Source organism: Dasypus novemcinctus, chromosome 1 (genome assembly GCF_030445035.2).
Source record: "Dasypus novemcinctus isolate mDasNov1 chromosome 1, mDasNov1.1.hap2, whole genome shotgun sequence".
Lineage (NCBI taxonomy): Eukaryota > Metazoa > Chordata > Mammalia > Cingulata > Dasypodidae > Dasypus > Dasypus novemcinctus.
The window spans coordinates 135536241-135561740 of NC_080673.1; the positions used below are offsets into that span (position 1 = coordinate 135536241).

Here is a 25500-nt window from a genome sequence, read left to right on the forward strand (position 1 = left end):
TCTTTAGGATGTAAAATCTAGGCCAAAACAGGATGAGATTTGTAAAGTTTATTTCTTGCCTCTGAAATAATATCTTCCCTAAGAATAACATCTAGAGTATTAATTTATAGAAATAAATATCCTCTTACGTACATTGTCAAAGAAATAGTTTTATAGTCTTTATTTCTCTTGAAAGGAGTCCAAATCTGCCTACCTAGATGATGTTCCACCACTCCCTGAATGTGAACTGGCCCCATCCAAATTAGGAGATGAAGTGGATGATGTTTATCTCATTCGAGCTCAAGGATTGCCCTGGTCATGCACTGTGGAAGATGTACTTAACTTTTTCTCAGGTATATTTTATGTATGTTTTATATATGTAATTTTGCATAAGTGAAAGTTCTATGAAATCCAAATTAGGCTATTCTGTGACATCCTATTTGATTGTTGGCTGTTGTCTCATTCTGGCTGGTTTCATACCAAGAGGCCCTATGTGTACTGCTTGTGGTATTCCAGGTTTAAAGACTGAATGCAACAGAAGTATTTAATGGTATAAGTACATGGTATTAAACCAGTTTTCTCTGAAGTTTTAGTATGTACATATCAAAAAGCTAAACCAGTTAGTGGAAATATGAGATAAGAGTTGTTCTTTTTTGTAATATATAAATTTAGAATACAGGAACAGTTGGTATCAAGTAATAAAGTTACCTTAGTAACATGTTTGGAAGGTTTGCCAATCTGGGGATGGTTTTAAAGTTTCTCTATCTGAATGTGATTTTTAATTTTCCTCTTAACAGGCTTCTAGAAGATGCCACCTTTAAAATGTTATAAAAGCATTTTACTGAATATATTAAGCACCTTAATGTGCATAGCATTGTGCAGGTCAAGCATTTTATAAAGCCACTTTAATCTTTAACTTGTTTCCATTGTAAGAAGTATATAATATGGAGATGTCTTTTTCTTGGCCTTGAAAAGGCAGAAAAGTTTTATTGTAGCAAAATTGTTAAACAGGAAATATTTTAGAGTTCATATCGTATGATTTTAAAAAAGAAAGACATTTATGCATAATCTAACCATATTTTAATTCTTAAGTAATGTGAAACTCATAGAAACATCAAGATGGGCATGATGCATTTTATGGTGGGCTTTGCCTGGTTTGTCATTTACTAATGTTCAGGAGCTCATAAGCTTATGTGCTAAAGTTTGCTTATATTTTGCTTCTATTTTCCCACTTGGAACATTGTAGAGATTATCACCTCATTAGCATTTGCTTGGCTTTGGTGGTAGGAGTTTGTGTAAGGAATTTGGGTTCATGCTTAGTCTTCCTGTTGGAAAATCGCATTCTTAGTGACTTGTATGATTATGCTAAAAATATGATTCTGTTTTTAATTGATTTTTACTCATATGTTTTTAGACTGCAGTATTTGCAATGGTGAGAAAGGAATTCACTTCCTCTTAAATAGAGATGGGAAACGAAGGGGTGATGCCTTAATTGAAATGGAGTCGGAGCAGGATGTACAGAAAGCCTTAGAAAAACACTGCATGTACATGGGTCAGCGGTATGTGGAAGGTATGTGAAGCCAGATTCTGCCTTTTCGGTGTCATTGCATTAGCATTTTACACTGTTCAAGGAAGTTTTCATTTAATCCTTAATAGTGAAGTAGCAGATGTTCGGAGTGCCCCATTTTATAGCTTGTACAATTGAAGTAGAGACATCGTATGAGTTTCTTATCTATTACATTTAGATCAAGCTTAACTTACAAGTTATGAGGGTTAAATATGAGTTATGCCTGGCACATAGTAAATATTCAATAAATGTCATTATTATTTTCTGCAGAGACAGATTAAAAAATAGGGATTAAAAATACTAGTTTTTGAATTTTTGGATAATCCACCCAATAATGATATTTTTTTGCCTTATTGGCATTTTCCTTTGTTAAACATTTTTGCATACCTTTTGTGCTTTTTTGTAGTGTATGAGATAAACAATGAAGATGTGGATGCCTTAATGAAGAGCCTGCAGGTCAAATCTTCACCTGTGGTAAATGATGGCGTGGTTCGTTTGAGAGGACTTCCGTATAGTTGCAATGAGAAAGACATTGTAGACTTCTTTGCAGGTGCTTTTCAGTTATATCATGTTCGGGGCCTCATACATGCAGTTATATTAGGTTCCTTAGGTGAGAGCTGGGTTCAGATTTCCAGTGTTTATACATTTCTGTAAGAGCTTTGATCCATTGGGTAGATCTTTGAGGAATGCCAGACTTAAAATGATTTTACCATTGAAGAAAATTTCTCATGATAGTGGCCATATTTGTCTATGGCAGTAACAATTTATATGATTTGAAAGTATTCAGTTCATAGCTATAAAATATGCATCATTAGTAGTGATCTTTAATATATAACTAATGGCCAAAAATAAAAAGTGAGTGTTCTATGTTTTAGATGGGTTGCTTGGACTCCAAGCATCTATGTTCATTCTAGAAATAGTATTATGTGGGTATTAACTTTTGGCTGCATAATTATTTTCTTCCCTTTAGTTATATATCCAGCTTTGGAACTGTCAATGCACCATAAAAATTCTATAGTTATGTGAATAACAGTAAAATAGATCTTGTTAGCTGTACTAATTTAGAATAATTTTTTGGTGTCTAGGACTAAATATAGTAGACATTACTTTTGTCATGGACTACAGAGGGAGAAGAAAAACAGGAGAAGCCTATGTGCAGTTTGAAGAACCAGAAATGGCCAAACAAGCCTTGTTGAAACACAGGGAAGAAATTGGTAACAGGTGAGTGAGGCAGTTACTAATGATGCAAAAGTGACACACATCAGGTCATTCTGATGATTGAATGAGTGCACAGTATGTAACATGACTATAAAAACTTACAAAAAACTTGCGAAAAGTAGACTAGTGTGAGGAACTGTAAAATGTCCATCATTTGGGTTAACAAATTATTAACATTTCCTTCATCTGATTTTTCAGTGTGTATTTTCATAAAAATGACATTTTCTTGCATAATCACAATATTATCACATCTAAATTAGCAATAATTTAATACTATCTAATGCCAGTCCATAATCAGTTTTCCCAGTTATCCTGAAAATATCTTTTTTTCCAGTAGACTTTAATTTTAGAGCAATTAAAAATTTTTTTCTTTATTTTTATTTGATAAGTTCTAGATTTACAGAAAATAGAGTCACCGTATATCCCCCAGTCACTGACACCTTGAATTAGTGTGGTTCCTTTGTTTGAACTGAAGAAAGAATATTATTATAACTGTACTATTAACTGTAGTCAGTGGTTTAAATTAGGTTCCTATGGGTTTGTTTTTTAAAAATTACTCTTGTTTTATATATATATATATACACACACACACACACACAACCTAAAATTCCCCCTTTTAATTACATTCAAATGTATTATTCAGTGCTGTAACTTTTCCATCACCCCAAAAAGAAACTGTACAATTTAAGCATGAACTTCCCATTCCCCATCCCTTGTTTAGATACTGGCAACCTATACTCTAGTTTCTTCTGACTTCATGAATTTGCCCATTCTAATTATTTCAAATCGGTAAGATCATACAATATTTGGTCTTTTATTTATGGCTTATTTTACCTAAGATGATATCTTTAAGGTTCATATGTACTGTTGCATAGATCAGAACTTCATTCATTTTTATGACTGAATAATATTTCATTGTATGTATATATCACATTGTGTTTATTCATTGATTCATTGACACTTGGCTTGATTTCATCTTTTGACAATTGTGAATAATGCTGCTATGAATATTGGGGTGCAAATATCTGAGTCCCTTCTTTCAATTCTTTTGGGTATATACCTAGAATTGGGATTGTCAGATTGTACGAAGTGCCTGGCATACACTTAAAACTTTTGTGGTAATTTTATACTTAACTTTCTGAGGAACCACCAAACTGTTTAACGGGGGCTGTACCGTTTTACATTCCCACCAACAATGAATGAGTGTCCTATTTCTCCACATCCTCTCCAGCACTTGTATTTTCCTTCCTTCCTTTCTCCCTCCCTCCCCTTCTATTGGCTGTGAAGTGGTATCTCATTGTGGTTTTTTTAAAAATCAGTTTTATTGAGATATATTGACATACCATACATCCAAAGTGTACAATCAGTGACATTTAGTATAATTGCAGTGTTGTGCATTCACTGACCCAACAAAAATAAGAGATCATAACAAAAGAGGATACTAGGATACTAGGAACAACTGTATGCCAACAAACTAGATAATGTAGACAAAACAAATTCTTAGAAACACACAAACTGCACTGACTTTAGAAGAAATAGAAGACCTCAAAAAAACAATCACAAATAAAGAGATTGAAGCAGCAGTCATGAAAAACCTAGGGCCAGGTGACTTCGAAGGTGAATTCTACCAAGCATTCAAAGAAGAGTTAATGCCAGTCTTACTCAAACTGTTCCCAAAAAATTGAACAGGAGGGAATGAGACCAAACTCATTCAATGAAGCCAACATCATCCAAATACCAAAGCCAGATAAAGATACTGTGAAAAAAGAAAATTATAGACCCATTTCCCTGTGAATGTAGGTGCAAAAATCCTCAACAAAAACCTCATAAATTGAATCCAAAAGCGCATTTAAAGAATTGTTCCTCACGATCAAATGGGTTTTATCCCAGGTATGCAGGAGTGGTTCAACACAAGAAAATTAGTTAGTATAATAATATACCACAGTACAATAAAAAATATTTGTTAAAAAAAAAATACACCACAATAATACACTGAAGAAGAAAAATCACATGATCATCTTGATTGATGCAGAATAGTTATTTGACAAAAATACAGTATCTTTTCTTGATAAAACACAGGTAAAGTCAGGATTAGAAGGATACTTTCTCAACATAATATTTTAGCTAGAGTAATTAGGCAAGAAAAAGAAATAAAATGCATCCAAATTGGAAAAGAAGTAAAACTTTTCACTATTCGCAGATGATACGATCCTATACCTAGAAATCCCAGAAAATCTACAACAAAGCTGTTAGAGCTAATAAATGAATTCAGCAATGTGGCATGATTCAAAATTAATAAAAATTGATAGTGTTTTTATACACTAGTAATGGGCAATCTGAGGAGAAAGATGGGGGGAAAATTCCTTATATAAAATTAGCAACAAAAGGAATCAAACTTAAGGACTAAATTTAACCAAGGACATAAGAGGCCTGTATCCAGAAAATTATAAAACATCTCTAAAAGAAGACCTAAATAAATTGAAGAATATTCTGTATTCATGAATTGGATGACTAAATATCATTTAGATGCCAGTTCTACCCAAACTGAGGTATAGGTGGAACACAATCCCAATAAAAATTCCCAATAGGCTTTTTTACACAATTGGAAAAGCTAATTATCAAATTTATTTGGAAGGGTAAGGGGCCGTGAATAGTCAGAAATATCTTAGAAAGGAAGAATGAAGTTGAAGGACTCTTTCTTTCTGATTTTGAATCATATTACTTAGTTACAGTGTTAAAAACAGCATGGGACTGTCATAAAAACAGACATAGAGGCCAGTGGAACCAAGTTGAGAGTTCAAAAATAGACCCTTACATCCATGGTCAAGTGATTTTGACAAAGCTGTCAAGGCCACCCAGCTGTATCAGAAGAGTATATTCAACAAATGGTGCTGGGAGAACTAGATATCCATAGCCAAAAGAATGAAAAAGGACCCCAATCTCACACCTTATACAAGAAGTACCTCAAAATGGATCAAAGACCTAAATATAAAAGTAGATTGGGAAGTGGACTTGGCACAATGGATAGGGCGTCCGCCTACCACATGGGAGGTCCGCAGTTCAAATCCTGGGCCTCCTTGACCTGTTTGGAGCTGGCCCATGCGCAGTGCTGATACGCGCAAGGAGTGCCCTACCACACGGGTGTCCCCCGTGTAGGGGAGCCCCACGCACAAGGAGTGCACCCCGTAAGGAGAGCCACCCAGTGCAAAAGAAAGTGCAGCTTGCCCAAGAATGGCGCCGCACACATGGGGAGCTGACACAGCAAGATAACGCAACAAAAAGAAACACAGATTCCTGATGCCGCTGATAAGGATAGAAGCGGTCACAAAAGAACACAGCGAATGGACACAGAGAGTAGACAACTGGGGGGAGGGGAGAGAAATAAATAAAAAATAAGTCTTTAAAAAAAAAAGTAGATCCATAAAAGTCCTAGAAGAAAATTTACAGAAACATCTTCACAATCTTGTGGTAGGTAGTGGTTTCTTGCACCTTAAACCCAAAGCACCAACAACTAAAGACAGTGGATAAATGGGACCTCCTCAAAAAAGCAATTTTGTGCTTCAACAGGCTTTGTCAAGAAGGTGAAAAGGCAGCCTACACAACGGGAGAAACTAATTGGAAAGGGTTTGATTTCCATGTTATATAAAGAGACCATGTAAGTCAACAATAAAAAGACAAGCAGGGAGCGGATGTTTCTCAAGCAGTTGAGCACCTGCTTCCCACATGGATGGTCCCGCATTCAGTCTCAGATGTCTCCTAAAAACAAAACAAAAAAAAACCAAACAAACAAATGAAAAATCCCACTCACGGGAGCTGATGTGGCTCAGTGGTTGAGTGCCGGCCTCCCATATATGAGGTCGGGTTCAATCCCCGGCCGGGGAACTTAACAAAACAAAGACAAGCAACCCAATTTAAAAATGGGCAAGACTTGAGTAGATGTTTTTCAAAGAGGAAATACAGATGGCTAAAAAGCACATAAAAAGGTGTTCAACATCACTAGCTCATAGAGAAATGCAAATCAAAACTATATTGAGATACCATTTCACACCTTATAGAATGGCCATTATTAAGAAAACAAAGGAACACGTGCTTGACAGGATGTGGAGAAATAGGGACACTCCTGTACAATCCTGTGATTATACTAAATATCACTAATTGTACACTTTAGATGGAATATATGGTTTATGACTGCATTTCAATAAAATTGATTTAAAAAATTTCTATTGAAAAAGAAGTTGAAGAAAAATTCCATTTCAAAGCCTCTGTATTACTCCATCTACTTATAGATCTGGATAAAAGGGCTTTATTAAAGTTTCTTTTTTTTTTAAATGAAGAAAGTATACATAAATCACTTTGACTCCCATTTTCTCCCTGCCTTCTTCATTTTTTCTTAACATATATCTTGAGACACATTGGTGTTCTGTTTTTATGCAAGAGCACTAAGGCTCTTCAGTAAATTAAGTGGTTCTCATCCTTTCTTTATAGGTTTGTAAATCAAGTTTAATAACTTAGGTTGGCTTAGCAGTAGTAAGAATAAGAATACTTGTTCCAGAAGCTTGGATTTAACAGCTATTCCCACTATCACCATGATATCCATTTAGAATTGACATTTAATGTTTGAATTCTTAACAGCCTCTTGGCCGAGGTGTGGAGAATTTAGTCTTCATATACTGTGGCTTTTAATACTTTATACTAATATACTGCGTTTACAGAAATGAACTGTACAACTTTTCTAACTAGAAAAAAAATCTTGCCTGGTTAATTCTTTAATATACACACACTTAATCTTACATAGTTGTCGTCTGCAGCAAATCAGGTTAGAGAATATTATTAAAATGTATATGAAGGGGAAATGGTTGAGGCTCAACTAATAGAGTGTCTGCATACCATATGGAGAGTCCAGGGTTTGATACCCAGAACCTCCTGACCCATGTTGTGAGCTGGCCCACGTGCAGTGCTGCCACCCACAAGGAGTGCCGTGCCATGCAAGTGTGTGCCCCATGTAGGGGTGCTGCATGTGCAAGGAGTGTGCCCCGCAAGGAGAGTTGCCTTGCGCAAAAAAAAGTGCAGCCCCACCCAGAAGTGGCGCCACACACACAGAGAGCTGACTCAGCAAGTTATGCAACAGAAAAGGCGACACAGTTTCCCGGTGCTGTGTGACAAGAATGCAAGCAGACACAGAAGAGCACACAGTGAATGGACACAGAGAGCAGACAACAGGGGAAAAGGGGAGAGAAATAAATAAATCTTTAAAAAAAAAACGTATATAAAGGTAACCATCATCTTGGGAGAGAGGGGGCGTGACGATTAAACTGGTGACCTGCCGTGATGAGAATACTTTTTCATGGACTAGTATTTAATCCATTCTTACTTTTCCCTGCAAGGTGTTATCTTTGGACACCTGTGTTTCATACACTTCACGGCATTACAATATTCATGTTTTATTTTAAATGGGTTCAATTTAAAGTTACTTTGCGCAATGTGTACCTATTCACTTTTTTTATTAGTTCACTCAGCAAATATATATTGAATACCTACTATGTGCTAGACATTGTTCTAAGTGCTTGAGATACATCAATGAACAGGAAACCCCAAAATTACTCCCTTCATGGAGCTTACATTCTAGTTACTTCTGCTTGTGACTACAGTGTTTCCGATCTTTACCTTGCCTGTTTTTTCTTATCCACGTCCCTGAGATATTCAAAGCCATTATGTTATGCTTATTTACTTTTGCTTTCATAGATATATAGAGATATTTCCAAGCATTAAGAATGAAGTTCAAACACATGTTGGTTCTCACAAGGGAAAGAAAATGTCATCTTCTATTGCTAAGTATATAACTGAGCCAGAAATGGTCTTTGAAGAACATGAAGGAAATGGGGATATTCGACCCATGACAGCTTTTGAAAGTGAGAAGCAAATAGGTAAGGGCCTGCCTCTTCTTTTTTTTTTTTTTAAAGATTTATTTATTTATTTAATTTCCCCCCCTCCCCTGGTTGTCTGTTCTTGGTGTCTATTTGCTGCGTCTTGTTTCTTTGTCCGCTTCTGTTGTCGTCAGCGGCATGGGAAGTGTGGGCGGCGCCATTCCTGGGCAGGCTGCTCTTTCTTTTCACGCTGGGCGGCTTTCCTCACGGGCGCACTCCTTGCGCGTGGGGCTCCCCCGCGGGGGACACCCTTGCGTGGCACGGCACTCCTTGCGCGCATCAGCACTGCGCATGGCCAGCTCCACACGGGTCAAGGAGGCCCGGGGCTTGAACCGCGGACCTCTCATGTGGTAGACGGACGCCCTAACCACTGGGCCAAAGTCTGTTTCCCGGGCCTGCCTCTTCTTGAGACATGTGGGGTCTGTCTTATCTTATGTTTTCCTTCTTTAAAAAAAAAAATTTTAATAAGTATGCTATGTGAAATTATAAGACTGTAAGAAGAGGGAGGGAATTGAAATACTTTAATATATGTAGAAAGAAAATTATTTTGTTAGGTTTTTGTTTAATCTGTTTTTTAGATTCCTTATCAAAAACTGGGTAGTACACATACAATAAAAGGAAATAACTAAGCTGGAAAAAGATTGGGGTAGAGAGCAAGAATATTGACAAGAAGGGATTTTTGTTTTTCTCTGGATTTAATTATTCCTATGATTCTTAACCGAAGGTAACATTTGAACTCTTTGAAGTTTAATAAAATCCCATTTTACTGGTGGCTCGGAGATTATCTTGTTGGCATATTCTGTTTTTAGTGCCTATAACCTAAAATATTTATTCATAATTTAAATTCTCTCTGTTGTTACAAAAGATAGCTTCTTATTCTGATAATGGTTTAAATCATTAAACGTTTATGGGTGTTCAGGTGATATTTCTTAGATGGCAAAAATTTCAGATCATTTTGACCTTTTAAACCCTTTTTCTCTGCTGGTTCAGCAGGGATGGAGGATTTTGATATGAAGCTCATGTATAATTTCTTAATAATAAGTAATTATTATTACGCTTTCATGTTCTTGATGGTGCCTCTTGTTCTGTCTTTAGAAATGCCTAAGGAGACATCAGAAAAGCCTCCAGAGGCTGTTGATATTGGAACTACATCTTCATCACATTTTGTCCACATGAGAGGATTGCCTTTTCAAGCCAATGCTGAAGACATTATAAATGTGTGTGGCAGTAAGATATTATCAGTAGGTTTGGACAAAAGTTCTAAAATTGAACCTCTATTAATTTGGAGAAGGTAGAGAAGAAAAAGTATTTTGTGACTATTTTTAGATAGTAAGACGGCATCTGCATAGTTCTAGAGGTTTGTTTCATTTTCTATAGTTTAAAAGTGTGGGGTTTTATTACATTTTAATGTCAAGAAAGGATAGAATTCTATGGATGTGAAATAATACAATGCAAGCTTAGTATGCAAAGTAAGTTTGCTAGAATAACTCCCAACCCATTCATGTTTTTATTTTTTGCAGTTATTCTTTTTCCCTTTTAAATTAACTTTTATTGTGGTAACTTGTATGTGTGTATATATATAATATGTAATATGTGAAATTTGTCGTTTTAACTATTTTTAAATATACAGTTGAGTTGCATTAATTACCTTTACAATGTGGCACTATCATCCATTTCCAAAACGTTTTTATCACCCAAAATAGAACCTCTACACCCAATGAGCATTTTTTTTTTTTAGATTTATTTATTTATTTCTCTCCCCTTCCCCCAGCCCCTTTTGTCTGTTCTGTGTCTATTTGCTGCATCTTCTTTGTCGGCTTCTGTTGTTGTCAGCGGCACGGGAATGTGTGTTTCTTTTTGTTGCATCGTCTTGTTGTGTCAGCTCTCTGTGTGTGCGGCACCATTCCTGGGCAGGCTGCACTTTTTTTCGTGCTGGGCGGCTCTCCTTTCAGGGCACGAGGAAATTGCGCGTGGGGCTCCCCTACGTGGGGGACACCCCTGCGTGGCACAGCACTCCTTGCGCGCATCAGCACTGTGCATGGGCCAGCTGCACACGGGTCAAGGAGGCCCAGGGTTTGAACCGTGGACCTCCCATGTGGTAGACGGACACCCTAACCACTGGGCCAAGTCCACTGCCCCCCATTGAGCATTAACTTCCCATTCTTTCCCTCCTCCTCCCATTCTCTGGTCTATTGAAGTCTAATCTACTTTCTGTCTCTGAGTTTGTTTCTAGATATTTCATATAAGAGGAATTATAATATATGTCGTTTTGTTTCTGGCTGCTTTCACTTCACATAATTTTCAAGACTCATCAATTTTGTAGCAAATATCAGAACTTCCATTCTTTTTATGGCTAAATAATATTCCATACTATGTATATACTATGTTTTGTTTATCCATTCATCTATTGATGAACACTTAGATTGTTTCCACCTCTTGGCTATTGTGAATAATGCTTCATAAACATTGGTGTATAGATATCTATTTGAGAACTTCTAATCACTCTATGTATAGAAATGTATTGCAGAGTCATTTGGTAAGCCTACGTATACTTTTTGAGGAACCACCAAACTGTTTTCCACAGTATCCGAACTATTTTACATTCCCACCAGCAATGCATAAAAGTTCAAATTTTCCCACATCCTTACCAACACTTTTCTCTTTTTTAAAAAAAATGTCCATTTTTGTGGGAGTGAGTTAGTATCTCATTGTGCTTTTGATTTTCATTTCTGTAATGACTGATGATGTTGTGCATCTTTTCATGGCCTTATTGACCATTTTTATATTTTCTTTGGAGAAATGTCTAATCCAGTCATTTGCCCATTTTTAAAATTGGGTGGTTTGTCCTTTTTGGTGTTAAATTGTAGGAGTTCTTGATAATAGTCTAGATATTATACCTTCTCAGATATATGATTTAGAAATATTTTTTCCTGTTCTCTAGGTGTCTTTTTTTACTTTCTTGATATTGTCCTTTGCACATGTTTTTAATTTTGATAAAGTCCAACTTTAGTTGCTCATATTTTTGGTGTCAAAATATGACACTAAGATATGAGCCAAATACAAGGTCTTAAAGATTTTCTACTATTTTCTTTTAAGAATTCTATAGTTTTAATTCTTTTATTTATATTGTTGGTCATTTTTTACTTAATTTTTGTACATGGTGTGAGATAGGGGTCCATTGTCATTCTTTTCCTTGTGGATATCCAGTTTTCCCAGCATCACTTGTTGAAAAGACTATTCATTCTCGTTGGAATGAACTTGGTTCCCTTGTTAAAAATCAGTTGACCATAGATGTGTGAAAACCCTTCTTTTTCTTTTTTTGAAATACATTGTTTTTAGGAGGTACTAGGAATTTAACCCTGGACCTTGCACATGGTAAGCAGGCACTCAACCACTTGTGCTGCACTACTTCGTGAAACCCATTCTTTCTTTTCTTATTCATTTTTTGTATTACCTTTTTTTTCTTAAGATACATAAATCACACAAAATGTTACATTAAAAAATATAAGAGGTTCCCATATACCCCACTCCCCACACCCCCCCACTCCTCCCACATCGACAAGTTCTTTCATTAATGTGGTACAGTCATTGCATTTGATGAGTACATTTTGGAGCATTGCTACACAGCATGGATTATACTTTTTGTTGTAGTTTACACTCTCTCCAAGTCCACTCAGTGGGTTATGGCAGGATATATAATGTCCTGCATCTGTCCCTGCAGTATCATTGAGGACAACTCCAAGTCCTGAAAATGCCCTAATATCACACCTATTTTTCCCTTTCCCTGTCTTCAGCAACTCCCGTGGCCACTGTCTCCACATCAATGATATAGTTTCTTCCATTGCTAGAGTCAAAATAATTCTACAGTAGAATACCAGTAAGTCCACTCTAGTCCATATAATATTCCTCCATTCTGAGGACCCTGGGGTGGTGATGTCCACTCCACCTCTAAATTGAGAGGGGCCATTCTTTCTTGAATTTAGGAAACTGAGACCCAGGCAGTTGGTCACAAGCAGTCATATCCTAGACCAGAATCCAGTTCTTCCTCAGTGTCTAATTGGTGATAGCTTTTATCAGACCATGTAGCTTTCGTGCATCAGGATTCTCTTAATTTTCAAGAGAAGGAATTTTAAGTCTATTTTTGTTTTATCATATATATTGGCATAATAACTCAAGGAACAAAACCCTTACTTGACTTCCTGAACTTTTGGGCATATATTTAAGGTAGTTCCCAGCCTAGGGTCTTGAGTTAATAATGATACCCCAGAGTTGTGTAATATTTTTATTATATCAAAAAGCTTAATACGAGTTTTATCTTTTTCCACACAAACTCTGCACAGTCACATTAAAGTGCTGTATTTATTATTTTGCTTTGACTTGGAATAATAACTCATGTGGCATCCATATTTATGTAGTGCTGATAAGAAACTGATTATCAGCTACATGTCTGATTAAAAATTGGTCTAAGCTAATAAGAATTGAAGTATATTTGGACGAATAGGGGAGGATGTGTATGGGAGGAATAATAAAAGTAGGCCTTGGCTTAAAAAAAATGTCTGAGAACCATTTATAGAGTGACTGTATTTGTGGTTTTTACTTTCCTGTTAATAGATATTAGAATTGTAACCTTGATTTCTGGGAAATCTGAAAAGCCAGAAGAGATGTCAAACGTGTAATTACTTTTCTCAAGGAGATTTCCTAAAAATAAATTTGCCAGGAGTATGAATTAAAGAATCAGAGAAAAATGCAGAGCACCAGACGTTCTAGAAAGTGCCTGATTTCATTGTTCCTTTTGGCTTCCTTTATTGTTTAGTTTTTTGCTCCGCTGAAGCCTGTTAGAATCACTATGGAGTACAGTTCCAGTGGGAAGGCCACTGGCGAAGCTGATGTGCACTTCGATACCCATGAGGATGCTGTTGCAGCTATGCACAAGGATCGGTCTCATGTTCGTAAGTGCTGCCCATGGTTTTTGTTGTTTTTGATATCTGGCTTTGATTACAGACACCATCCCCTGGTATGGGTTTGCCTAGAATTTTTCCTTAGGTAAAGTATACTCCTTTAATAATAAAACTAAATTGTTTTAAAAGAATATTCTATATTATAATGAAAATCATTTTTATTAATATAAATTATACTTCATATTTCTATCCAGAGTTAGGTAGTTTCCTTTTATTTTCCTTTTTCAATTTTTATTTATGAAAAAGTAAAGGGACAAACAATTTGAGTTGATATCTGAACTATGAAAAAATCTGAATCAGTATTTGCTGCTTTTCCTGCTAGTAAAAATTAATGTTTCTTTTTTTTTCATCCTCAGATCATAGGTATATAGAATTGTTCCTGAATTCTTGTCCAAAGGGAAAGTAAGACTTTCAGGGACTCCAAATATTAAGGTAAATTTAAGAGGTACGAATGTGGATATTATTTCCATTAATTAATAACTATTAACTCAGTAGTTTGTCGTTAACTTAGTAATTTGTAGTATGGTAGAAACCATTCCCTTTTTTAAAAAAGATTTATTTATTGATTTATTTCTCTTCCCTATCCCCCTCCTCCCCCCGCCCCAGTTGTCTGTTCTCTGTGTCTATTTGCTGTGTCGTCGTCTTTGTCCGCTTCTGTTGTTGTCAGCGGCACAGGAATCAGTGTTTCTTTTTTGTTGTTGTTGCATCATCTTGTTGTGTCAGCTCTCCGTGTGGGCAGCGCCATTCTTAGGCAGGCTGCAGTCTCTTTTTCGCTGGGCAGCTCTCCTTATGGTGCGCACTCCTTGCACGTAGGGCTCCCCTGCAGGGGACACCCTTCCATGGCACAGCATTCTTTGCGTGCATCAGCACTGCACATGGGCCAGCTCCACATGGGTCAGGGAGGCTGGGATTTGAACCGGGGACCTCCCATGTGGTAGACGGATGCCCTAACCACTGGGCCAAGTCCGCCGCCACCATTCCCTTTTTATTTTAATTTTTTGTAGATTGTATTTTTTTTAATGAAAATTTTTACTTTATAAAGAACTTATAGATTACATAAATGTTACATAAAGAGTATAGGGAATTCCCCTATGCCTTATACCCTCCCCCTCCCACCATCCTCTTTTTAATAAAGATCAAACTAATGATAATGGAAGCATCAATATAAGGAATGAAAATTCATCTGGGAAATAAAATTTAGTCTGATTGCACCGTGGCTTAGAGCATTATCTCCATAATCTTTTTGCATCATTCCTAACACATCTTTCTGTGTGCCTAACAGTTCTTTCACCATTAGTATTAATAGCTATAAATCATAATATGCTGAAAATCTGGTCTCACATTAGCTTTTCTTCCCACTGAAATTTAAACACTGCATTTCCTCCATTCTAAGACATTTTAAAAATGTTTAAAAATGATAAATCTGCAACAGGGAGTATCATTCATATACACACTTCAAGTACCACTTTTTTTTCCACCGAAATGGTATTATGAAAATGGTGGTTTGTTTTAGGAAGTACATGTTTCATAGTGTTAACTTACCTGTGGAGAAGTTGCTAAACATGTCTTAATGTCCCTTCCCTTGATTAACTGTTCTTTTTTCCCCCTATGAAGTCTTGAAATATGTTCTGTTGTAATCATTTTTCTACATGTAGTGGTGCTTTCTTTTGAAACATTGTAATGATTTTTTTTAAAACACTTGGGGGAATTCCATTGCTGTGGTAAGGTTATAGGCTGTTTTTGGATATAAAGTCCCAAAATCTTGTGGTTTTACCTATATATATTAAAATTTACATAAAATGTATTTTGTGCTCAGCTCTGAAAATTTGCTGTTATCTTCATATCAAAGATGCAAGCACTAAGGTTTAATGTGTTTTCCTTGCCTTAATTTACTTGATTTGTCAGATAACTTATCCTAAGTCAGAAAGAAGAGTACTAATTTTGTCACTTTAAGTGGTCTGGAAACATGTGCAGTCTCTTTCACTTTGAGTAAATGTCCAATGTTTTTGTTTTATTTTCAGGATGAAGCAAGAAACATTTCATTTGCACACCTTTCTTGAACATGGAATACCAAGTTCCAGTTTATTAGCAGCAACGCTAGAGAAAGGAATTTGGAGTTTTGGGTTAATTGCATCTAAAAAAAATTCCATAGTGAACTATTTAGAAAGAGAAAGGGGAGATTCAGTTTGAGATTATGAAATAACCATAAATTTTTGTTTAAACTGTCCAGGATCTTATTTAAAAATCCTGATCTTTATTTTATATGCTCAAACAATTTTTCACAGAGGATATGATACCCAGTGTAAAGACTGCATATTTCTATTCAACACTGACCTCTGAAACTTTGTACCCATTTTAAAAACAATCTGTTCATGGTTTTGTTCTTTGCCTCTGAATTGAGAGTTTAAATGTAGAACTCTTGGTTTAAAGGTTCTTATGGAGTAAAATAAAAGGAATAAAAATAAAACAAAAAGCCACAGGTTAATTCATATAAGCAACAATTTGGTAGAGCTTTATGTCTTAGGAAATATTTTACCTTCCTAATCCTTAGACTAAGGGTATTTGATACTGGTGCCTATTTAATGAAGGAATTGTAGTCTGAAAAGTTGTCTGAACTCTTCCCTCAACCTTTTACATTTTCTTCTGGGTAAACCTTGAGGGTGGTTGTTAGTCTCAAAACTGAGGTGGTGTGTCAGAACAGTCCAGACTGGTAAGGATATTGATGGCTTCACTTGAATTTAAACCAGCTCTAGATAGGACAATTTATAAGTCTCCTCATTTGCTTTTTCAGTGGGGTAGTACATCATATGTTTTAGAACAGGTAGGGGTGCCTTGCTTAAATAAAAATAGCATTTAATGTATAATTGTGTGAAGGATTTTTGGATAAAGCTGTACTTCTCTACTGTTGTGGCAGTACCTTGTGCTTTTATATTAAATAGCTTGTTATTTGAGTATTGGATCAAAATGGCTGGCTTCAAAATGTAGTCATTAATAAACTAACTTTATCTGCACCTGTCTAGGAAAATTAAAGTCCTGTATACTTTCTTTGCCTTGTTCCTGTTCTCAGGGTTACGACTGCCACAGTTAAGAGATGAAATTGTAGTTCTTAAAAAAAAATTTAGCCCAGATTTCTGAGAGATGATATCTGGAAGAGATATTGTTTTCTCTCACTTAATGCATAACCATCTTTGATAACCAGCTAAGATATCACTGTACTGTAAATAGTTAATAAACAAAGGCTGGTTTGAGGCTGAAGATTACCTAAGAGTTTTTATTATTGGAGTGTGTGAATCAACTGAATATATTTTTATTACATCAACTCCTGTTTTATTGATAAAAGAAGAAAATTACTTTTTGGTTGTGCTTGTTTTTATCATCCTATAAGAACATGATTTAATCGATCAACCAGCTTAACGTCTTCAGCAGTACTACGTAGATGGCAGTGTGTTCAAATGTGGTTGAATGTACTGAGTTTTGAGAATTGCTGTCTGTAATTGTATAATACATCTATTAGAAAATTTTTTTTTTTTTTTCTCTTCCCTAGGCAGTGGGAAATCCGCAGGAAAAAGTCTGTAGGATCTACTGGGATTGGGATTGGGAAGGAATTAGTTGGCAATTTATTTTATTTTAAACTCATTTTCTCTGGGAAAAGAATGAGAACAAAGGCATTAAAATGCTTTATGATGGGTAAGCTTGAAGAAATGCAACTTTGTGTCACAATAGTGGCTGAATTCTCAGTAGAAAAGATGACTGGTTCCTGGTTTGTTTTCTTTGGAATTCATGTACTTCCTTTCATTAGTTAACTGTTCATAATTTAGGCTATAGTAAATGAATGATTGCTTACAAGGCAGATGTAGTTATTGGGGGAGAGAGGAAGGAAGGCACATAGTGGAATAAAAGTCATCTATTTCTACCAGATCAGGAGACCTGTTTCTCTTTCCCTAAATTTGGCAATACTGGGTTTTACATCACTGTTTGCTATTGGAGAAACCAATAACAGTGAATTCCCCTCTTCTGTTTTGGTCACTTATGTCTTAATATAATCTCTTGTGGGATGGGGGTCTTTGGCCAGGGTACCCAGGTCTTCCTTTGGCCAACTTCCCAAGGAACTCTGATTAGTGGGTTGTAGATTGGAAGAAATTGCTAAAGGTTTTAAGCAAATCTTATATACTTAGCAATATCAGGGAGTAAAGCAGAAACAGGAAACCAGAGTGTTTGTCCCTGTATGCCTGGGTGACCAAATTGCTTCTACCAGATTGAAGGGAGACCCAGTTGCTCTGATGCAGAAGGCTGTCTTTCTTTCTACTTCTACAGTGTGGGGAGGTAGAAGGAAAAGAAAGTTACCTCCATGTACTTGTACTTGACAGTTTGAGACAGTTTGACTGCTTATTAGTAAACATGCCCTATTACTAATAGTTTCCTCTGCCCTATATGGACTATTATTTTTAGTTTACCTTAAAATATTTGAAAGGATTCACATTCAATGGATAGGACCTGAATTATAGAGTAGAATAGTATATTTCTGCAAAGCAGAGTCTTGAGGCAAGCTCAAGATTCAGGGGCTTTGAAAAAATGTGCTCTAAAGTGGTAGAAATAATCCCCCCCCCCTGGATTTAGCAGATTAGAAAGTAATATGAAGCTTGTAGGAATGGGATATAGGAAGATTTAATCTGGTTATTGAGCCTTGATATGAAAATGAAAAATGGTATAATTTAAAAATTGCTTTATTTTTTGAAGGAAATAAAATTCAAGAGATAGAAAGGGGTATACATTAAACAGTATTTCTTGTGTCCTATACTTCAGCCACTCTTTTCCACTTCTCAGGCAATGCTCATCAGTTTCTAATGCAAATTTCTGGAGGTACTTAGTGTTTATACAAATAAACAATATAAATTTTTTTAATATAAATTATACTGTACATACTATTCTGTACTTTCCTTTTTCACTTATTATATCCTAAAGATCATTCCATATAAGTATGTAAAGACTTTCCTCTTTCCTTTTTGATTTTACAGTATAGATGTATGTAACTTATCCCTTAATGATGAACATATAAATTTTTTCCTGTCATTTATTATAACGCTGAACTGAATTACCTTGCAGAAACTCACGTCATTTTGTACATACATAAATTTCTTTGTAGGATAAATTCCCTGAAGCAGTGAAAGTATGTACACTTGGAGTTTAAATCCAAAATTAAATTCATATCTAAAATTGTTACATAGCCTTCCGCTGTTTGCATAGTGCTCATTTCACCATAGCCTCAATAATACTTTATTATTAGTTTATTCTCTGCCAAACTGATTAAAAAACAGCAACAACAAAAAAACACAAAACCAATAGTATTCCCTTATAAGGTAGCATGGTAGCATTTTTTCATGTGTAAGAGTTTCTGGATTTCCTTTTCTTTGAAATGCTTTAATGTCCTTTTCTCATTTTTCTTTTCCTTTTTAAAAAATACTTTATTATGAAAATTTTCAAAGTTAACAAAAATAGTTCTTACCCATGTAACCATCAACAATTAGCAGTTATGATCAATCCTTTTTTTTTTTTTTTAAGATTTATTTATTTCTCTCCCCTCCCTGCCCTGCCCCGGTTGTTTGTTCTCTGTGTCTATTTGCTGCATCTTCTTATTTGTTCGCTTCTGTTGTTGTCAGCAGCACGGGAATCTGTGCTTCTTTTTGTTGTGTAATCTTGTGTCAGCTCTCCGTGTGGGTGGCACCATTCTTAGGCAGGCTGAACTTTCTTTCGCGCTGGGCGGCTCTCCTTACGGGGTACACTCCTTGCGCGTGGGGCTCCCCTACGCAGGGGACAGCCCTGTGTGGCAGGGTACTCCTTGCACGCATCAGCACTGCGCGTGAGCCAGCTCCATATGGGTCAAGGAGGCCCAGGGTTTGAACCGTGGACCTCCCATGTGGTAGACGGATGCCCTAACCATTGGGCCAAGTCCGCTTCCAGGTCAATCTTGTTTCATCTATATCCCTATCTACTTACCTCCCAATAATATCTTAAAGCAAGTCCCAGGCATAGCAACATCTATCTGTGTGTATTCCAATAAGCGCCTTAAAAAAAAAAAAAACTTTAAAAAAACTACTGTTTTTAAAAAATTTCATATCAAATATCTAATATTATTTGAAATATTACTTTTTTGCTTATTTGAATCAGGATCCAAATAATGACCCCAAAATTACAATTAGTACTATCCATATATTTTCCCTCACAACATTTTATTATAAAAAATTTCAAGCCTATAGCAAAGTTGAATTATAAGCACTCCTGTTCCCCCTACCTACATTCTACAATTAATATTTTGCTATATTTATCACATTTGTTTATCCACCTTTTTTTAAATTTCACAGTAAGTTGTAGACAACTATACTTAAGTAAGCTTTGCAGCATACATATTAACCAGAGTTTTGTGGGGTTTTTTTTCCCTTGAGGTAAAATTTACAGTGAATTGAACAAATCTTGAGTATACCACCTGATGAGTTTTGATATACAGCTGTAACCCAAATCCCTGGCATGCTATAGAATACTTCAGTCGCATAGAAAATTTATCCTGTCAATTCCTGCACCTGCCTTCTTCCCTCTCCCACCCTTTCACAGCCACTGTTGGGATTTTGTTCACCATAGATTAATTTGGCCTATTTTAGAACTTCATTTGAAAAGGATCATACAGTGAGTAGTATTGTATAAGGTTTCTTTTACTCAGCACATTTTGAGATTCATCCATGTCGTTTCAGCTGTTTATTCCTTTTTGTTGCTAATATTCCATTGTATGAAGATGCTAGTTTCACCTGTTGCTGGATAAATGGGCTATTTCCAGTTTTGGGTTATGAATAAAGCTGCTGTGAACATCTGTGCAAGCTTTTTTATGGACATGCATTTGAATTTATTTTGGGTATGTACTGGGGAGTGGAATATTTTGAATTACAGGGTTGGTATAGTCAAAGTGTCCTGTTACAGACTCCTACAAATTCATGGCGGTTCCAGGGGGTCCACATCCTCACTATTTGGTGTTGTCAGTCTTTATTTTTAGCAATTCTGTGTGTACTTGTAGTTCAGTATTTTTAATTGTGGGTAGCATACAGCATTTCCTCTTTTAACCACTTTCAAGTAGCCAATTCACTGGTACTAATTACATCCACAATGCTATGCTGACTTTACAACCATCCATTACCCAAACTCTTCCATCCGTTTTCCCAAATAGAAATGCTGTAGTCATTAAGCGTTTACTCCCCACTCCTCCCCTGGTACCCTGTAATCTTTCTTCTTGTGTGTGTAACAAATCATTTTTATTGATACATACTGATGAACCCATCCAAAGTGTACAATCATTAATATTGAGTATAATCACATAGTCGTGCATTCATCACTAGTTATTTTTAGAGCATTTTCATTATTCCAATTCTAATTTTAAAAAAACCTCATCACCACTCAATCTCTGTGCTTCCCCTGCTGTACATAGCTGCTATTCTGTTTCCATCTCTTTAACAGTCATATATTCAGTTTAACCCATATTTGTATTTTAATATTTACACAGTCCCATGGTGCAGTTTTTTTTCCTTCATTTTCTTTTAAATGTTACATTCAAAAAAATGAGGTCTCCATGTACCCTCCCACCCCCTTTACCCCACTCCTCCCACATTAACAACCTCTTCCATCATCGTGGCACATTCAATGTGCCTGGTGAATATGTTTTGGAGCAGTGCTGTGCCACATCGACAGTAGTCTACATTGTAGTCTACACCCTCCCCCAGTCCACCCAGTGGGCCATGGCAGGACACACAAGTGTCCAGCATCTGTCCCTGCAACACCACCCAGGACAACTCCAAATCCTGAAAATGCCTCCACATCGTATCTCTTCTTCCCTCTCCCGTCAGCAGCTACCTTGGCCACTTTCTCCACATCAATGCTGTAATTTCTTCCATTACTACTCAATAGTTCCACAGCAGAACACCAGTAAATCCACTCTAATCCATACTCTATTCCTTCATCCTCTGGACCCTGGGATGGTTATGTCCAGTCTCTCTCTACATGAAGAGGGGGCTTAGATTCCACATGGATGATGGATGTAATTCTCTTGCTTGCAGTTGTAGGCACTCTTGGCTCCCTGGTGTGGTGGTTGACCTTCACCTCCCTGTTAGCTGGCCAGGGTAAGTCCAATAAACCAGATGGTAGGAGTTGCAAGTCTGCTTCGGCTCAGGGCCTGGCTGTCACATGGACAGTCCATAGATTCAGGTCTCCTGAGTATATATCAACCCCAACGTTAACCACAGGTCCAGGAAAAGTAACAGAAGAGGCATGTGTAGAAAGGTCATATCTGAGTCCAACTCCCATCACTCTCAGGAACATGAACTCCAAAGTAAGGCCAACTGACATGGCACTGAACTCCACATAGAACCTGTGGGTCTCTAGCCCTCAGGAGAACAAGTACCTGGGTTTCTATCTACTTTGACTGTCTCTGGTACCCTGCTGAGGCATGCGTAAGCATTACTGCTCTGATGACCTCCCGTCTCTTTTTTGGAGACTCATAGCCATATAAATTCCTTTGTCCTTTCCATTTCCCCCTTTTATCCAAAGTCAAAAAGCAGTTTTTAATACTGTATATTACATGTGGGCTGAGATATTCTGCTGGTCTGAGTTGACCCTTTTATTCAAGGTCTTTTTCTAGTTACATCATCAGCTGGTGCTTGGTAGTAATCCCTTGATGCCAGGGAGGCTCGTCCCCGGGAGTCATGTCCCTCACTGGGGGAAAGGTAATGCATTTACATGCTGAGTTTGGCTTAGAGCATGGCCACAGTTGAGCAATATGGAGGCTCTCAGGAGGTAATTCTTAGGCACCCTGCAGCTCTAGGCCTAGTTCATATTTCAGGCACACAGCCTCGTAATCATAGCCTTCAGGATCAAGGGCTCATTGTTGGACCATCCATCTTTATTGGTCTTTGCCATTGCACTTGGGGATTGTTGCTGTTCAATTGGGGAATGTGATAGAGCTCCCCTGGCTCCCCTGGTCCCCTGGAACTCAGCACTCCATTGTTTTTAACTGAAACCATTATGAAAATATCCAAACATTTTTATGTGTCCTATGTACATGTCCTGGAGAACTCCCTCCCAACCATATGCCCCTTATCAATAATACCCCACACCAGTTTTCTTCCCCTGCCATAGTTGAACCTCTCTGTAGTGCACTCCATGGTGCAGTTTTTAGCTTTCCTTCTAGTACTATACATGACCTTAGACTTGCCTTTCAACTACTGTTATACCCATATAATAGCTCTGTTAGTTATAAACTCTGTGATGTTCTTTCACCATTTCTATTCAAAGATTTATAAACAACCTTTTAACAGTTTGCACAGATAAACCCTCAGCTTTCTATTATTTGCCCTCATTCTATTTTCTGGTGGCCTATATTCTAATTAACTCTACCTTCATTGTGTTTTTTACTGTGTTTTCCTGAGGAGTATTTTCATATGCTTATTGACAATGCAAATATCTACCTTCCTGAAGTGCCTGTTTCTTAGTTCTCTTAATTTCTTTCCATTTCTTTTTCCTTGTTATTTTATTGAAAAATAAGATTGAGCTGAAGACCTGTCCAGTCTGAATTTTGCTGATTGCCTCAATGATAAGCTTTTGGCCGCTTTTCTCATGTATTTGGTCTTCCTAATTAATTTGTAGAAGACCTTTATTTCTGCAGCTAAATTCTTCCAGCAGTTTGTCATCTGTCTCTTTGCTTATGGCAATGATTGTTTTTATCTGTCCGATTATTCTTTACTGGTTTTGGGGGTTTTGTGTCAGGATTAGGTAATCAAGCAAGATGCTTTAAAAGTAGAAAATGACAAGGCATGAAGGATATACCCATTGTAGACTAGAATATGGAGGGACCAGTCAGTAACTCCACGAAGGTCAAAATGATCAAGATACATTTAAGCTGTTCGAGTGGTCCATAGACCTAAAGTTTTTTTGAATCACATAAAGCTTAATTTCAAAAAACAAAAATCAATTTTCAAAATACATTTTTGCTTTACAAGCTTGTAAATATATGTAATAAATACCTTGTTTGCCCTAGCTGGGTAATTTATTTTGGATTTCCCCTTCACCATTTAATGACATCTAGGTTTGCATGAGATTATTTGAAGTTAATTGAAAACAAAATCTAGTCATTTGCTGATCATACTGTATAATAGGGTGAGTATAAAAATTAGGTTCTTATTCTAAAGGTACAGACACATTTAACTGAATTTATTTTTGTATTTTTTTATTAGAGAAGTAGTGAGCTTACAAAACATTCATGGATAATGTGCAGAATTCCCATACATCACCCCTCCACCAACACTTACACTGTTGTGGAAAATTTGCTAGAGATTATGAAAAAACATGATTAGGCTAGTACCACTATGGTTCACAGCATACACTTGGTATATTTTTTCCATACACCCCCTATTATTAACATTGTGTTAGTATTGTATATTATAGTTCATGAGAGAACACTCGTGTTTGTACTGTCTACCATAGTTTATCTTCCGCCACATGATTTACTGTTATGGAGTCACATGCCTTGTACATTCTATCAAAAGTGTATGCTCACTGGCTTTCACTTACGTCAAAGAATTGTGAAGTCATCATCCCAGTAAACCTCTGAATGTTTTCCTTACTCCAAAAGAAAAAATTTCGTAACACCTATTGATCCTTAGCTTTGATATAGTACCTTTTTTGACATTGATGCAAGAGTATTACAAGATTGCTGTTAACTATAGTTCATAAATTACTGTAGCAGTTTGATATTATTGAAGAATTTCAAAAAGAAATATTGGATTATGTTTGTCAACTGATCTTTTCTTCTTGGCATATTAGATTATATTGGATTCAGAGATTTACTTGATTAAGTAATCAGATAGACCTCTTGTGCCAGTAGAGCGTTCAGTTACCATGACTTGGTGGGTAGGGACTCACAGATAAAAGACATGGCAAAGGATAGAGTTGGAGGGTTCTTAATGTTGGAGTTTGATGCTGAAGCTAGAGCCCTGGGAAGAGAGGAATCCAGGAAGCCTGAATCCTGACAGACTGCAACAGTCATCTTGCTCCAACACGTGGAAACAGGCTTTGGTGAGGGAAGTAACTTATGCTTCATGGCCTGGTGTCTGTAAGCTCCTACCCCAAATAAATACCCTTTATAAAAACCAATTGATTTCTGGTATTTTGCATCAACATCCCTTTGGCTGACTAATACAGTTACATTAATTTTATTTTTCCAATTGATCACTATATTCTTACCACCTTGTAATCGTGATATACATTTGTCCTAGCTCATAGAACATTCTTATATTTGTATTATTAACCACAATCCTCATCCACCTCTGAGTTCACTGTGTTATTCCATCCCTAGAGTATGCTCTAGCTTTTTTTCAATTGACATTTACATCCCTGGTCTACCACTTTGAGCCACAATCCTATTTATAGAAGAGCCATGTTGGTTATACTCACTATAATAGGCTACCATCAACTCTATCCATTTCTACACTTTCACAGTCAAGCTAATGGAAACTTCTACATATATTTAAGCATCAGTACCCCTTCTCAGTCCTTCTCCTATCTCCTAGTAACTTATACCCTAGGTTTTAACTCCATGTGTTTATTCTTTGTATTTAGTTCATATTAGCGAGACCATACATTTGTCCTTTTGTGTCTGGCTCATTTCAGTTAGCATAATGTCCTCAAGGTTTTATCCCTATTTCATGTCTTCTTATGACAGCATAGTATTTCATCATATGCACATACCACATTTTGTTTATCCATTCATTGATTGATGGACACTTGAGTTGTTTTCATCTTTCTGGCAATTGTGAATAATACT

The 25500-nt window shown here is 36.5% G+C and overlaps 1 protein-coding gene across 4 annotated transcripts in view; it reads left to right on the forward strand.

Moving 5' to 3' along the window:
- The window catches only part of GRSF1 (G-rich RNA sequence binding factor 1), a 34499-nt gene extending 13994 nt beyond the window's left edge, over positions 1-20505 (forward strand). For 2 of the 4 annotated variants that reach the window (XM_058297358.1, XM_058297370.1), the window contains exons 2-10: positions 176-332; positions 1394-1549; positions 1953-2096; positions 2632-2767; positions 8507-8688; positions 9784-9905; positions 13502-13637; positions 14003-14078; positions 15668-20505. In XM_058297358.1, coding sequence (XP_058153341.1) covers positions 176-332; positions 1394-1549; positions 1953-2096; positions 2632-2767; positions 8507-8688; positions 9784-9905; positions 13502-13637; positions 14003-14052 — 1083 coding nt within the window. In that variant the 3' untranslated portion in view covers positions 14053-14078; positions 15668-20505. Of the gene's footprint in view, positions 1-175; positions 333-1393; positions 1550-1952; positions 2097-2631; positions 2768-8506; positions 8689-9783; positions 9906-13501; positions 13638-14002; positions 14092-15667 lie in introns of all 4 variants that reach the window. The other 2 variants (XM_058297365.1, XM_058297377.2) reach the window with 2 other exon arrangements.
- Positions 20506-25500: the final 4995 nt, after the last annotated feature.